This window comes from Gordionus sp. m RMFG-2023, chromosome 2 (genome assembly GCF_954871325.1).
Source record: "Gordionus sp. m RMFG-2023 chromosome 2, tfGorSpeb1-WG-v2, whole genome shotgun sequence".
NCBI classification, from domain to species: Eukaryota; Metazoa; Nematomorpha; class Gordioida; order Chordodea; family Parachordodidae; genus Gordionus; species Gordionus sp. m RMFG-2023.
The window spans coordinates 63,138,348-63,155,872 of NC_088776.1; the positions used below are offsets into that span (position 1 = coordinate 63,138,348).

Sequence of the window (17,525 nt, forward strand, 5' to 3'; positions counted from 1 at the left end):
ATCTAAGCTGTTTTGGATAGAGAATTAAATTCTGAGTTCAATGATATAATTATATTCAAAATTACGTTTAAGATGTTAGCCTTTCCCCTATAAAAGTCTTTCGCGACAAAAAATTATTTTGTGAACCGGAAACGTAAAAAAATACATCTAAGCGGTTTTGGATAGAGAATTAAATTCTGTGTTCAATGATATAATTATATTCAAAATTATGTTTAAGATGTTAGCCTTTCCCCTATAAAAATCTTTCGCGACAAAATATTTATTTTTGAACCGGAAACGTTAAAAAATACATCTAAGAGGTTTTGGATAAAGAATTAAATTCTGAGTTCAATGATATAATTATATTCAAAATTACGTTTAAGATGTTAGCTTTTCCTTTATAAAAGTCTTTCGCGACAAAATATTTATTTTGTGAACCGGAAACTTTAAAATACATCTAAGCGGTTTTGGATAAAGAATTATAATTATATTCAAAATTACGTTTATGATGTTAGCCTTTCCCCTATAAATGTCTTTCGCGACAAAATATTTATTTTGTGAACCGGAAACGTAAAAAATACTTCTAAGCGGTTTTGGATAGAGAAATAAATTCTGAATTCAATGATATAATTATATTCAAAATTACGTTTAAGACGTTAGCCTTTCCCCTATAAAAGTCTTTCGCGACAATAAATTTATTTTGTAAACCGGAAACGTAAAAAAATACATCTAAGCGGTTTTGGATAGAGAAATAAATTCTGAGTTCAATGATATAATTATATTCAAAATTACGTTTAAGATGTTAGCCTTTCCTCTAAAAGTCTTTTGCGACAAAAAATTTATTTTGTGAACCGGAAACGTAAAAAATTACAACGAAGCGGTTTTGGATATAGAAATAAATTCTGAGTTCAATGATATAATTATATTCAAAATTACGTTTAAGATGTTAGCTTTTCCCCTATAAAAGTCTTTCGCGACAAAATATTTATTTTGTGAACCGGAAACGTAAAAAAATACATCTAAGCAGTTTTGGATAGAGAATTAAATTCTGAGTTCAATGATTAAATTATATTCAAAATTACGTTTAAGATGTTAGCCTTTCCCCTATAAAATGCTTTCTCAAATTAAAAATACCTTAAAAAATTTATGTTTTCATTTACTTCTTTATCAAGTAATTACAATATATTTATACTTACTAAATATATAAAATCATAACCAAATATTAATTTAATTAAAAAATATTAATTTAAAAATTAATATTATAAAATTAATTTTTAAAAACCGCAAATTATTTCAAAGAATTAATAAAAAAATTGAAAAGATCTTAAAATTTCCATATTTTTAATATATTATAATATAATGTTATTATAATATTTTTTCTCTAAAAAAAGCAATAATTGAATCAAATATCTCATTAAACATTTTCTTTGTTATTTTTATTTTCAATATTATTTTTTAGCCTTTCGTATTACCAAGCCTTTCGACTTTTAGACCTTGCGTTAAATTTTATTATTTAATAAATAAAAAAAAAATAACATTCTTTAAATAAACATATTTTCTCTCTACTTTACTTTCATTTTTGAATTTTCATTCTTTCATTCTTAAAAATCATCAGGACAAAATTATATATATATATAAAATTCTCGTTTCAAATCGTAAGTAAATTTCTTCATTTCATTTCACATTTCTTTTATTTTTTTTAACCATATATTTATGTTTAAAAAATCATATGATTATAATATTACGATAAAAATAATTCGAACAAAATTTAATTCTAAATTTTTTTTTAGCATCTCATTTCTAATTTTTTACGATAATAAAATGGCGATTTAAAATAATTGTTTTTTAAATTATATTCTTCACATATTAAAATAAATAATTAAGGATCTAAACTCCCTTCCCCCCCCCCCGCATTTTTTTTGAGTATTTTGATAAAAATTTATCTAAAATTTGCTGAAAAATCCCCTTCTCATTCCTGATTCTGGCAAATTCCTTGAGTCATCGGTCAATCGTTTTTTAAATAAAATTAGGATAGCAATCACGAATCTTCTAGAACTTTCCGATATACCTTTAGTATCAGTTTAACATTTTGACTCTTACGATACTAATACAATTGAGAGTTTTTGCTTATTGAGAAAAAGTTGGAACCTAAAAAAATAAAAAATAAAAAATATACTAAAATCTGATTATTCATCTTTATTGACAAACATAAATCAAAATAAAAGAAAAAGAAAATTAATATAAGAAAAATAAAGGCGAAAAAATTAAAAAGTTAAAATTAAAATTTTAAGTTATACAAAAAAATAATCATTTTTCACCAGATAATTTATCCATTATATATCCTTTTTCTTTAATCAACATTTACAAAGTCTCCCAAGCGAAAAATAAAAATTTCTACATCCCGCTTGTTAAAACTGTTAAAGTATGAAAAAATCTACAAATATCACGCGTTTTTTTTTCATTTATATAGTCGGGGATATAAATAATAACTTAATAATTTTAATTTAAACATTATTTTTGTTTACGATTTGCTTAATGCATTTTTTTTGTAACGCAAAAATGTGACTACTAATAAAAAGGCCGCCTCAATTTAGGCCAGGGATACTTTTCGTGTTTTTTTTTATATATTAAGATAAGGCAAAAATCAAATTCTCAAATTGTGGCCCGACTTTACTTTTATTAAATTTACATTAAATAATTGAAATTTATTGATGAATCTTTTATTTTTGATGATTAGCGTAAATCAGGTCATCCTGGTCTATTTCTTTGCTTTAAAAAGATAGGAGATAAATTCTCACTTTTAACATTGTGAGTTTTAAACGTAGCAATAAAGAAGTGGAGACAGGACCTGGCATTAACAGAACATTTGAGAGCTTAATGATAGATTCACAAGCCAAAAAATTGAACCACGTTGCAATAAAAAATTTTGAATATTTCGAGTGCTTGCATATTAAAATATCTATCGTCTGCTTATTACAATTTCGAGCGCTTGCATATTAAAATATTTATCGTCTGCTTATTATTATTTCGAGCGCTTACATATTAAAATATTTATCGTCTGCTTATTATTATTTCGAGCTCTTGCATATTAAAAATATGTATCGTCTGCTTATTATAATTTTGAGCGCTTGCATATTAAAATATTTATCGTCTGCTTATTATTATTTCGAGCGCTTGCATATTAAAATATTTATTGTCTGCTTATTATAATTTCGAGCTCTTGCATATTAAAAATATGTATCGTCTGCTTATTACAATTTCGAGTGCTTGCATATTAAAATATCTATCGTCTGCTTATTACAATTTCGAGCGCTTGCATATTAAAATATTTATCGTCTGCTTATTATTATTTCGAGCGCTTACATATTAAAATATTTATCGTCTGCTTATTATTATTTCGAGCGCTTACATATTAAAATATTTATCGTCTGCTTATTATAATTTCGAGCTCTTGCATATTAAAAATATGTATCGTCTGCTTATTATAATTTTGAGCGCTTGCATATTAAAATATTTATCGTCAGCTTATTATTATTTCGAGCTCTTGCATATTAAAATATTTATCGTCTGCTTATTATAATTTCGAGCTCTTGCATATTAAAAATATGTATCGTCTGCTTATTGCAATTTTGAGCGCTTGCATATTAAAACATCTATCGTCTGCTTATTACAATTTCGAGTGCTTGCATATTAAAATATTTATCGTCTGCTTATTATAATTTCGAGCTCTTGCATATTAAAAATATGTATCGTCTGCTTATTGCAATTTTGAGCGCTTGCATATTAAAATATTTATCGTCTGCTTATTACAATTTCAAGTGCTTGCATATTAAAATATTTATCGTCTGCTTATTACAATTTCGAGCTCTTGCATATTAAAATATTTATCGTCTGCTTTTATAATTTCGAGCTCGTGCATATTAAAATATTTATCGTCTTCTTTTATAATTTCGAGCTCGTGCATATTAAAATTATTTATCTTCTGCTTATTTTAATTTGAATTAATTCAAATCAACGTACTAACAAATTGAGCAGTAGAGTGTTGGGGTTTTTTGAAGAAAAACATCATTCGCAATTTTTTTTAGTTCAAAAAATATTTGTTTACTTGCACGCTATTATTCTAAAATAAATTCATTAATTGGAAAAAAATTGAAAAAAAAGAAACTTTTCAGCTGGTAAGGTTTTCTTACTTTAAGGCAATAGGTATATATTTATATAATATATATATTTAAGAGTGGTCTTGTATAATTTCTAATCGTTATAATTCTTTGTAATGCTCAAATAGTATGGCTTTGGTTTATGGTATGACCTACCTTTTAAAGAAATTTCTATAAAATTTAATATCCTTTGACTGACACTTACGTGCAGCCAATGCCAAGATAATAAAAAAAAATGAATATTTTAAATAGTTTATATCTTATTTCAAAAAAAAAATTCGATTAGAAAGAAGATAAATTCAAGAATTGGAAGCACAGAAAAACAAATAAATATTTAATTCAATATGCCCATTTTAAAATCTTGCTTATTTTGCTTTTCTCCAAGGACTGGGAGTATGTTGTCTGCAATTCTCAGCATGGTAACACTTATATAATATATCACGTATCCAATGACATTAATGATAAACCTAGAACTGATGATTCCTTCTTTAAATGTATTAAAAAGTAAATTGATGTCCATCAACTAAAGACATTTAAACTAAATATTTTATAAAGTTTATAGAGAGCTGCCCATGACCTCTTTATATATATATATGAAAAAAAATATCGAAAATGACACGATAATTCTACCCCTCCCATCACCCTTATTTTTAGGAGAACAGCTGTTTGTCCACTCCTCTGCTATCTAGCTCCAGTTACATTTTAAATAAAAAAATGATAAACTATCGAATAATATCATAGATAATAATGTTTTTAAAAATCGTTATCATTCAAAGGTCGAATCTATGATCTTAAATATCAATTTCTATTGTTTATTGAAAAAATTTGCAACTGAATTTTACTTTTGAATAATAAAAAATAAAATAAATATAAATTGTGACTACATTATTATTTCAAAAAAACTAACTTTATAAGATTTTTGTGCTGTTAAACGGCTCATTTTGGGCCGATTTTTTAAAAACAGCTGACCCAATATTTTAGCCAGAAGAATTATGCCCAATCCTCGAGATTTCGTTAATATATGTCTAGACCTTTCGTTCCTTCTATGAGCAAAATCTTCAGGCTGGCGTGATATTTTTCTGGATGGACCATTGAGTTAGTCGTTTCTAAGGCTCAAAACGAGCCCTTTTAACAACACTAATTAACTGCGCATGGTGCAGGCTAGATTTGAAACACCGCTTAGCAAATATATATATATATATCTCAGACCAAGAGTCAACTATAATTTTTTTTTTTAAAAAAAAAATTTTGATATAATAAATAGATTATTTCCATGATTACAGCCTGTATGGTAATATACAATTTGGCAGTCTCTTACGCGAAAACCCCACTCTTTATTTATGAGTGGGCATTCATAATTTTCTCCATTTTCGGGATTACCGCATCATTATTATTAATAAGAGGCGTTAGACAAGTTATAATATATATATTTATTTATTATCTCTATTCGACTTTAATGAAATAGCCCCCCCCCCCCCGAGTTACAAAAAAATGTATCTTTAGGAGCTAGTGTTGGTAAATTGCTCAATTTGAGCCGAATTTTTTTTTTGAAGATCGGATAATAACTGGATATTTTAGCTTTAAAAAATTATATTGTCCTAAGCTTTGAGATTCTTTATTTCATCCATCCAATATTACAAACAATTTTTTCAATGCCAAAATAATTATAAAATACTTCTTTAATTTTTAAAAAAAATTTAAAAAAAAAATAAAATAATTAATATTAATTCGAGGTTGCCGATCGTAAATATAGGAACACTCAGCACAAATAAATTGAATGTGTTAATAAAAACTGCTATACATAAAAATAATTAAATAATGTCTAAACAAATAATATTAATTAATAATTAAATTTAGAGACCTGTAGGCCCGGCCCAAAGCCGAGACCGGGCCGTACTTTAATTTTTTTAAAATTTACCCGGGGCGGACCGGGCCTCAAAATTAAAAAAAAACCGGGATCGGTCCGAAAAATTTCGGATAAAAAAATCCGGGCCGGGCTGTACAAATGGTACCTCTGTGAGTCTCTGATCAAATTCAAAAATATTTATTTTTGAAATCGTTATACAGTAAAAAAAAACACCTGTTCTTATTAGTGAGCACAAATTTTCAACTACTGTTGTTAAACGGCTTATTTTGAGTCGATTTTTAAAAACCGCCAACTCGAATATTTTATTAGGAAAAATATCGTGCAAGCCTTAAGATTTTGTTCATAGGCGTCATAACGGTTTGAACATCTGTTGGCAAAATCTCGAGTAAATATTGAGTTATCCGTTTTTAAAATATCGGCTCAAATCGAACCGGTTTTAACGCAGCGTTTCAAAGTCAATTAAAAAAACCGTAAATTGAACTCTTTTTTTTTATTAAATATGAAACGCGAGGAACACTTTTACAAATTGTAAATTATAAATAGAAAATAAACATGTAAATAAAATATTTATATCAGCCAATAAACATGTAAACAAGAACAAGCTAACAAAGATGGTAGAGGGGGGGGGGTGAATTTCAGATCAAAAAAGCAGAGGTTCCAATATTCGAACACTAGGCAAATATGGGTAAAAACGCAAATTTTTTTTTAAAAAAAATATTAATTCCTCCGAAAAAATAAAACGATACAAATTTTTTTTTAAAGATATAAATTTTTACGCTTTGTTTAGGGGTTTGTTATCATTGAAACGATTCCCTGTTAAATTTCAAAAATGAATTCTTCTTCTAGCGATTCCTAGTTACGTTCCTGTTCCCTAGAATGCTAGTTTCCTGTTCCAGAAATGTCTGATAAAATTCCTATATATCCGGTTTAAATAAAAAAATATATGCAGAAATGAATTTTTAAAATAATAATCATTTATAACGCCATATTTAATGAAAGCAAAATCGGAAATACTTTTGGCCATGGATGGTGAATAATGTAATCGTAATAATTATAGTCTTGATTTCTATATTATTTGTTGCTTCGCTTAGTACAGTGGCTCCTAAAGTAATTTATTATTATTTACGATATATATATATTAAAACTTTAATAAATCATCGGTATTCAACTTGAAAAAAGAAAATTGGCAGTGTTGTTAAAATGGCTACTTTCACAAGTAGGGCGTCTAACTAGTGAAACCCGGCCCGGCCGGATTTATTTAAATTTTTTTAGGCCCGACCCGGCCCGGCCGGATTTATTTAAAATTTTTTTAGGCCCGACCCGGCCCGAACCCGTTTTGCGGATCTATGGCTCCAAATAAAATTACGCTTACAAAAATAACAAATTAGTGCTTCCTTTTCTTTCAAACTGCTTTTATACGAAAAGAAATATATATATAATATATTACGCGAGAAACATTTATTTAATTTCAATATTTAAAAAAAATAAGATAAATTAAAAAAATCTTTTACTGAAATTCGAGGAAACTAAGGTGGCTGTCTCAGAACACGACGATAATAGTTATCTTTATAATATTACAGCCTAGGGGAACCTAAGGACCGACAAAGTGAAAATTTGAAAAAACGTTACCTCTCTAAATTTTGACCCTTTCAGCTGTAATGATCGTATCGATGCCTAGGATTATAGGAAAATTGGGAGACACAAGTAAAATCCTCCCCCCCCCATAAAAAATGAAAACAACTTTTTTTTAAAAAAAATATTTAGAATACAAACATCCATCAGAAAAAATGTATTAAACTAATTAGATGCAATTATTATTATTTTCTTTTTATATTTGAACAAAATTTAATTATAACTCTTTCCTTTCAAAAAAAAATATTTAATGGCTTACAAAATATATAACCTGTTTTATTCCTTTACTATATAATTATATATGTCGTGGGGGGATTCAGAATCAGCTGGGATTCGAATTCTCTTGATTTTGAATCTTACTAAGGGCGCGATCTTTAGACTTCGAAGAATCTGATTTTTACAGGAATCGTATTTCGGCATGTGCAGAGTAACCCCCAACTGTAAATTTCAAACAATTTTGCCACGAACTTTAGAAAACTGCTCCTAATTTATAATAATTTTTATAATGGGATATATTCATTGTCTATTACTGATATTGGCTGAAATTTATGGGGAAAATTACTCTACACATGCTTAGAATTCATTTCCGGTTAAATCACCTCTCGGTAAGGGATTTAAAATCAAGGGATTCCGAATCCCCGCCAATTCCATATCCCCATACGACATATATAATAATTTGTTCTTAAGATTATGGGGAAAGAAAACTTAATAAAAAGGAAACTAAAAGCTACACCAAAAAAGTGGTGGTGGCTAACTTTAACAACACTGAAAATAATTTTTACAATATAATCGATTTAAAAGCTTAAAATAATTTTATTTTTAATATTTCATGTTTAAGAACGGTGTGCTACTCTTCGTAATATATTTAATTATCAGCATGGTCTTTGCGCTTTTTTGGGTAAGGTCATTTTTTTTACCTTTATATAATAAATATTGTATGTTTTTTTGTGTTTTTTCTTATAATAACTTTATTTAATTTTTAATTATTTCCTATTTTCTTCGCATCTAACATATTACCTATTTTTTTAACCCTTCAATATTTGGGAAGAAAACGAATAATCTTAAAAGTTTTAGTGTGGGGGTTTGATAAACGTCAATATATATATCCCCATTCTTATTAATTAATCATGATTTATAGTTTATTACAAATTTTTGTTATAATCGAATCAAAACATGTCATGATAATAAATCAGAAACCGGCAGGCCCGGTCCTAAACCCGGCACGGCCTTTAATTTTTTAAATATACCTGGGGCAGGCCGGGCCATATATCTTAAAATATTTGAAATCGCCATTATTAGCTATTATAAAAATCAAAAATAAATATAATATTTTTTAAAAAAATCCCGGCCGGACCGTTTTAAATGGAAACCTCTGCAGGTCTCTAATATATATATATATCTCATTTTAAATTGATATATCCTTTTTTTTTTGTTGTTAAATAAATAAACATACTATATTACAATAAACTGAGGATCAATTAACAAAACCTATGCCAATATTTAGAGTCTTCCAGACATTAGCGGAATAATGAGTTATGAAGCCGGCGAAACAATTTGAGGATCAATTACCAAAACATTGTGTAGCCCGTTAATTGATCCTTTGATCTTCTATCCCAACAGCAGCGGAATGAACCGTTCGTGAGTTATAAGCAAAGTAGGAAAGTGTTGGCACTTTGCGAAAACCGAAAATATAAAGATCGTATTCTGAAACTTGTTAGCTAAAAAATCAAAAATAAATATAACACATTTTTAAAAAATCCGACCGGGCCAAACCTTAGCACAGGCCTCTGATTTTAACATTTCGAATTTAATATTATCATGTGTTTATTGTATCTCCCATATATCTTGCGGTTCCATTATCTTGCCCCCTTGATAACTTATCGGCGATCATTGCTTGTTGTCGATATTCGTATTCTTCGACTTCGAACTTTGTGGATCGATGGTATAGTATCTTGAACCATTTGACATTTCTTCCTTCTGGAGATTGCATACTCTGGCACATCACAATCTATCATGATATGATTAAAAGGAAGACATCGGTAATGTTGTGTTGAATTGGCAGATGTCTTCATTGGCATTACATATTTCAAAATCTTCCGGCTATTATTGTCATTTATTATTTGTTTTTTTTGTAATTCCCTATATGTTCGTGACTCTTTTGGGTTTTATAGGAATGACATTTATCTGCAAATATAATGGACCACCGTCCAATAAGGGAAGATAAGATCATAACTGTACATAATTAATTTAAAAAAATTTATGATCTTAATTTATTAATTTTTTTACAATACAATAACTATAAAAATGAATGGACATTTCCACAAATATGTATATAATATAACATACCGTCACAGAATATAAATATCGAAAAATTATTAAAAATTCAAAATGAATAACATTAAACGCTATTTTTCTTATAAAAAATCACTTTATTTAATTTCTTTGAATTTTTTGAGTCAACAAAAATTATCCACAATAGATAACCATATATATACTACATACCATTATAACCGTGAAACATTAAAAGTTTCCATAGCTGTCTCTTTCTTTTCTTATTTAATTTACTGTCACTTGACACATAATAAGCAAATAAAATTCAAACCGATAAAATTAACGATTTTTATAAGAAAAAAAAATTTAAGGAAACAATATTACTCATACAAATAGTTGGTGTCACCATAGTTATCAACACATTATCCATATAGTAAAATACACCTTCTAAATCCCTGGAAAACAGATGCCATGATATACGTTGAAAAAATAGGTGCTGACACACTTAGCCCTAAAGGTAATCTGCCAAGAAAATTAACCTTTCGAGGTAGTAATTGTTAGTAACTTGCCAATTTCCTCTTTCAAGGGTAACTGCAAATACGCTGATGAAAAATCAACTTTGGGATAAATATTTTGCCCCTATTAAATTGGCTTAAAATTTTCTAAATTCTAGGTTATGGCTATTTAGCTTCAACAACTTACGGGCTTAATGTTACGCGAAAATCGGCGCACAGACTTAATTTTCATTTGATTTTTTTAACATTAACCCGGTGTGGCCTATTCACTATATTCCACCGGAATAATAATTTCATCTTTGACCCTATAACTCTTCTCCTATTTTCTTTTCCCACTCAAAAGGACCTCGTCGACATGCTAAATAAATGGGTGAAGATTTGATAATCATAGAAAAACAGTCTTCAAAAATTATACCATATTATATCTTCACGGACTTTATTTTGATTTATTAAATTCAAAATACACAATTCGATTTTCATTAATTTCAATGTTATTTTTAGAACACTATACGACTCAACAATTAATTTATAGGAAATTTCACAAATATAAGAATTAATGAGGGGATTCACTTGCCAAATCTGCCATTTCCATTTCACGAATTTTATTTCGGATTACTATCCGCAATTATTTCGTTCAGCATTATTTACTGCCAAGACCCTATTTATATTATAAAAAATATCCCAATAATTATTAGGTGGAGACCAAGTTTGGTAATCCGATCCAGCCCGTTTCATCATTTTTCTTCTACCAACCATAAATCAGGAATAAATGTTCTGTCACTGAGAACCACTCCCAATTTGGTTTTAAACCGCAATTTCGGACCCATCAAATTGTCCTACACACATAGATTCTATTTAGGGTTGCGCCCTTAAGGTTTTTTCCCGAAAAATTTTATATGTTAATAAAAAAACGTTATTAAGAGCTTTTTTTTCTACACTCTTTTTTTTTTATTAATAAATACTCATTTACCAATAAATTGCTCGGTGCAAATTAAACAATTGTATTTCCTTCTTCTACGTTTGATGGTGATTTCCAGGTTGGCCACTCTTCCCTCTCATTTAATCATTAAGAAATTTTGTAACCAGGCTCCTACAATCTGATGCCCTTCCAGAATTAGTTTTTGCACCCCGTCGTTGCTATTCTAGACCCATACTGAAGAGAACTTTTTAGACCTCCAGTAGCCGCCAAAAGAAGTTTCCACGTGAAAAAATATTATTTATATATAATATATATATATTTTATTAATGATTGAAAATTTTATTGTATTCTTTTAAAGATTTAAACGAATAAAATTAACAGGGGTATATTACCTTAGTTTCCATACTCATATCACATTGCTTTATAATTTAAAAAATTAGACTTTGGTGTTTTAATTAAATAATTGACATAATAATAAGCATTAACTTAACCATTTGAAATATATATTTTTTTAAAAAAAAAACCATATTCCAAATTTAGTGATTTTAACCGTAATTTATTTCAAATCAATTTTTTTAAAATTTAATAAACTTTTATTTTTAAGTATAATAATTTTAAGAAATATAATATAAGAGGAAAAACAACAATCAAATATTTATTTATTTTTAAAAAATAAACGATAGTGCGCCAACTTGCGGACAGAATTTATACTTTTGTTGTTTTGATTGGTCGAAGAATGGGATTGGGGGACTGAACTTAGCGGACATTCTTGTGATCGTATTAAACTGGATTTAAAACCGCTAAACTCTTAAATATATTAAAACTGTACAAAAAAAAACCTATTACGATATCTTTTATTTTACTAAAATTAATAAAACAAAAATCGCGAAAAATATAATAATTCTACTTTGACAGAGTAAGAAATAATTTTTAATTTTATTCGTAAATTAAAAAAGGTTGTGATCTTCTTAAAAATCATTAATTAAACTAAATTATAATTATTTTTTAAAACTTCAAGCTATAATTCTACTTTGACAGAGTAAGAAATAATTTTTAATTTTATTCGTAAATTAAAAAAGGTTGTGATCTTCTTAAAAATCATTAATTAAACTAAATTATAATTATTTTTTAAAACTTCAAGCTATAATTCTACTTTGACAGAGTAAGAAATAATTTTTAATTTGATTCGTAAATTAAAAAAGGTTGTGATCTTCTTAAAAATCATTAATTAAACTAAATTATAATTATTTTTTAAAACTTCAAGCTATTTATTAATTACTATATAATATACACAAAAACCTAATTAAAAATATTATAATTTATAAATTTATAATTAAAAATAAAATTCTGTAATTGAGTCCCCAAAAAGGAACCATAATTGTGTCTAAAAATTTCTATTTGAATTTTTTGTCGAATAAAAAGGAATTCTCTTGGTTCATTTGTGAAAAGGCGTATTTTATTACCCAGATTTTTATAAAAACATAAATGTTGAAGGCGAAAAATACCCGTTAGTAGAAGTCACTACTGGAGTGAATAAAAAGTTTTTAAAATTTTTGTATTTGTTTGTCTTATTAATTTCTGCCTGTGTTATTAAATTGAAATTTATGTTTGACATAAGAGTGATTTGCCGAGGGTCCAAGATATGGTTGTCATACCATCAGGTCTTAAACCATCTACTTGAGATAAATTTGATGGTTCGAGATTGTTAGGAATGTGTGCAGCTGTTAAGCTTCTATTTATTTTATGGTTTACAGCTGACTTGACTAAAAATGCAATTTAAGCCATGTCTACCCTTTGAATCAACAGGTGATTTGCATTTGATGCAGGCATGAGGCTGTACTATATCGCAAGCTAGACGTAAACCAATGGTTACTCTCAGTTGTTCATCTGATAAGAGATTACAAAGGTTGCACTAGGGAGTGATTCTAACCATTCATGACCACCAAGTCTGTCAGATAATTGGAGGAGTTGAATGCAATCTAAAGATGGATTGACAATTAATAAAACAAAAAAAAATAAATTTAAACCAATGAAATAGAGAGAAAATAATTTTAAACCAATGAAATAAGACCTTAATAAACCAATAAAAATAAAAAATAACAGCAAAATAATAACGTATATAAGAAAGATTATATTACAAAATTTAATATAGAAGGTGGTTGAGTGGAAAGAACGCTTGCCTTTAAAACGTTAAGTCATGGGTTCGAATCCCGTTATATATAAAAAAATTTTCTTAAAATTTAACAATAGAGAGATATAGTCTCCATTAATTTATTTAACATTAAGAAGATAGGAAAGTTGATGGGAAAAATAAAAATTAACATTAAGAAGATAGGAAAGTTGATGGGAAAAATAAAAATTAACATTAAGGATATACGAGAACGTTCGTTTTTTGATTACGGTGATTATATATATAGAGAATGGCCATTTCAAATATTTGGTTTTAAAATATAAGGCCCGGTCCGGGTATTTTTTATAAAATTCGGGTCGGGCTTAGGGCCGGACCTGCAGATTTTTTAAAAAAAAACTAACTGATGGAGTATATTGGAGTCTGATAAACCCATATCACATCCTTCTTAAAATGTTTACATGTATCTTAAACCAAAATAAATGAAATTTGGAATATATTTTAACGATCGGGGTGACCTGACTTAAAATTCCGGCGCATTCGGATAAAAGGACAATAGGACCGGGCAGTATAACTTCTTAGAAATATTTTTATATTACTCAGTGTGGGATAATAGCTGCTCTAATTGACGCATGGTCACAATCTTCCACGTAAATATTAAAGGGTAAAAATTCCCATTCTTTTCCCTCATTCCTAATTCACCCTTTAGTTGTTTAATTATTATTTCTTTTAATTTAGATTTACGGTTTGCTCTGCGTCATATCTCATTACCAAGAGCTAGGGTTAGGGGGTTGAAAAGGATAAAGGAACGATATTTTCGAAAATGATACGATAATAACCTATAAAAGCATCGAATCTAAACATCTGTAACAAATATAATATTATAATTCGTTTTATAATACTACAATTAATTTCCCTTTTTATTTAAAAAAAATAAATTATAATGGTGTTTTTTATATTTGTTTTTTATGTTCTTTTTAAAGAAGGATATCAAAGTATTATAATATATCTACTTATATTTTTTCAATTCGAAATTTGTATTCCATTTACTATTTTATAGCTCAGGATCACAATTTGGTGTTGTATAAGAATAAAATTGTTTTTTTTATAAACTCAATCTGACATTAGAAAAATGTTTAAAAATCACATGAAAAGACAAGGTTTTTATAGTGGTACCTAATCGCGACGAAGCTTTAGCGATGCTAAGAATATGGATCAATATTAAACCCTATGTGCAAATTGTCTCATCGCAAACCCTCAACACCAACAATAAATTTTTCATTATTTACACTTGATTTTGTATCTTAAGCATTGAGATTAGTGATCTGCATAGGGCCTAATTTTTCATTTATTAAAATGTAACAATTAATTTTTATAATTACTCAAAAATAAAAGACGTATTTTATATGGCGTTTAGTTTCAATAAATAAAATCAAAAATTTTTATTTTACATAAAAAAATTCAATTATAAAATTGATAAATTTAGTTATATTTAAAAAAAATTTCCAAAATCCGACCCGACTCGGCCCAATTTTTAAAAAAATATGCCCGGCCGGGCCAGAATCCGATTATTTTAAATAGAATTAGGCCCGAACCCGGCCCGAAGCCCGTTCGGGCCGGGTCGGACTCTAGCCGGGTCGGACTCTAGCCGGGTCGGACTCGGGCGTAACTTTGCAGATCTCTAATTGAGATAAAGATCAATGTTATATTTTTTCCGTGATTACCAAGGCCTAAATCAGATAACTTCATGGACCTCAATTTTTTGACTAGAAATTTTTAAAGGCCTAAACACCGGACCGGTACATATTTAATATGAAAATAAAATTTCAAGCCCTGCTCAAACACATGAAGAGTTTCAAAAATTTTCCCAAGAAAACACCATATTTTCAGCAATCATTTTGTTTGCAATACTGAAATTTAAAATAATTGTTAAATTTTTTTTAAAAGTTTATTGTTTTAAAAAAAGGTAAATATAAATGAAAAAAAATTTAGGCTTAAGTCCATGAATATTTTTTTTTTCAAAAACCACGTCCGCTAGAAAATATAATATCATACCCGTCCCCGTTAGAGTCGTGGGCCTATCCGACCCATAATGATCTCAGGATTATGTCAAGCATTCTTCCTAAAAATTTATTATTATATATTTTGATAGTGTGCATATGTGAACTTTATACCTAACCTCGAAATCGTAGTAGAACAAAACCACTTGTGACTGGTGAGTTTTTAGTTGATTAGTTATTTCGACTAATACGGCAGGTAGACTACAAAGCTTTGTATAGTAGGCTAAAAAGCCACTTAAAGTCTGTTACAAAGCTTAAATTCAACTACAAAACCGCCTAAGATTAAAACCAATTGTGGTTATCTTATGTCAAGAGTAAAACACAAAAAAATTCTGTTGCTTTGTTTTAAACTAGTTAAAAAGTTTATTATAGTATAAAATTAGTATTTCGTAATGGGATTCTTAGCTTAAGAATCGGCTAAGTCTTTTTAGGACTAGCTTTAAAATCGGCTAGAATACAGGGTTTCCCATTCAAAAAAGGAAAAGTCCCAATCAAAAAAGGAAAAGTTTCAATCATAAAAGGAAAAGGTCAGATCAAAATAGGAAAAGTGTCAATCATAAAAAGAAAAGGTCCAATCAAAAAGGAAAAGGTCCGTTAAAATAGAAAAGTCCCAAATATTTAAGAAAAAGTCCGATCAAAAATAGAAATGTATTAAACAAAAAAAGAAAAGGTCCAATCAAGAAGGAAAGGTTTCAAACAAGGAAAAAGTCAATCAAAAAAAGAAAAGTACCAGAGGTTTAGGAAAAAGTTCGATCAAAAAAGGAAAAGTATCAAACAACAAGAAGGAAAAGTTACAAACAAAAAAGAAAAAGGTCCAATAAAAAAAGAAAAGTGTCAATCAATAAAGGAAAAGTACAAAAGGTTTTGGAAAAAGTCAAAAAAGGAAAAGTGTCAAACATAAAAGGAAAAGGTTCAATCAAAAAATGAAAAGTGTCAATCAAATAAGAAAAATTCCCAGCCAAAAATGGATAATCGTTATTTTTTAAATTTTTTTTAAAAAAATTATTATTTTTATTTTTCTTACCCTTTTCTCAATTTATTTTTCTTTTCATTTTTGATAATTCTTTTATCTTTCTAAAAAATAATTTATAAATTTTTCCTGTCAATCTTCTTTACCGCTTTTTACTCGATTTTTTATGTTCAAATTTTTAACACTTTCCATTTTTTTATATTTTTTATGATTTTTTCTCCTTACATTGTTCTTTATAAATTTCTAACCTTTTCGATCTCTTTAAGTCATTTTTAATCTTTATTTTTCTGATCTTTTTTTCAATTTCTTTTCATTTTTTTTTTATTATTCTTTTTTTGCTTTTTTAAAAAATGATTATATTTTTTTAATTTACATATCGTTTGGTATTAGAGGTAGGCGTGGGCCTAATTTTTTATTCACGGTCCGCTCGCTCACGGTGGCAATAAAAAAATTTACGCCCATTCACGCTTACCACTTAAAAATTTTCGACCCGACCCGTCCGCTCACGACAATCAATATTTTGATCCACGCCCGTCAAGCCCGAAAATTCACGGTGTTTTTAAATTTTTCAAAACTATTGCTATAATTTCACACTTTTTTGAATTCATTCTTATTTTATTTCTCTAATTTCATAATCCATCTGTAAAAAGTTTGAGCAAAATTTAGCATAATCTTTTTACAAATTAGTTGTAACATTTAATCCCAACCTTTGTATCAGGTGAACCAAAATTTTATTCGTATTTGTTTAGTAAAATGGATTTGATTCTGGTCCGCTATTTGATAAATTTTATAGTAAATAAAAAGAATTAATTTTTATATTTATAAATAGCTCTCTCATTAATAACCCTAGAACACAGCAGATCAGGCTTTTCATAAAACGCTGCATTTATTAATTAACTCGTATTTAGTTTCGGTAAGATTAAGCAAAACATGAATGTAATAACCTTAAATTAGGCAGTGTTTTCGCTTAATTAGCTATAAATTATTTTAGAGTATATATTACAAAACTGAACGTTAAGAAAATTTT

At 27.9% G+C, this 17,525-nt stretch overlaps 1 protein-coding gene across 6 annotated transcripts; it reads left to right on the forward strand.

The window, feature by feature from the left end:
• Positions 1 to 1,519: 1,519 nt before the first annotated feature.
• LOC135923333 (uncharacterized) lies at positions 1,520 to 14,820 on the forward strand. Of its 6 annotated transcripts, XR_010571186.1 has the most exons (7): positions 1,520 to 1,634; positions 4,423 to 4,555; positions 5,401 to 5,550; positions 7,003 to 7,110; positions 7,584 to 7,707; positions 8,474 to 8,533; positions 14,207 to 14,820. XR_010571186.1 is itself a non-coding variant. In XM_065458019.1 (6 exons), exons 2-6 carry the CDS (start codon positions 4,481 to 4,483, stop codon positions 14,261 to 14,263), a joined length of 450 nt encoding a protein of 149 aa, XP_065314091.1. In that variant the 5' UTR covers positions 1,520 to 1,634; positions 4,423 to 4,480; the 3' UTR covers positions 14,264 to 14,820. The 6 variants fall into 6 exon arrangements, 3 of the variants coding, with proteins under 3 accessions (XP_065314091.1, XP_065314093.1, XP_065314092.1); XR_010571187.1 differs by lacking the exon at positions 7,003 to 7,110; XM_065458019.1 differs by lacking the exon at positions 7,584 to 7,707.
• The last annotated feature ends 2,705 nt before the right edge of the window (positions 14,821 to 17,525 follow it).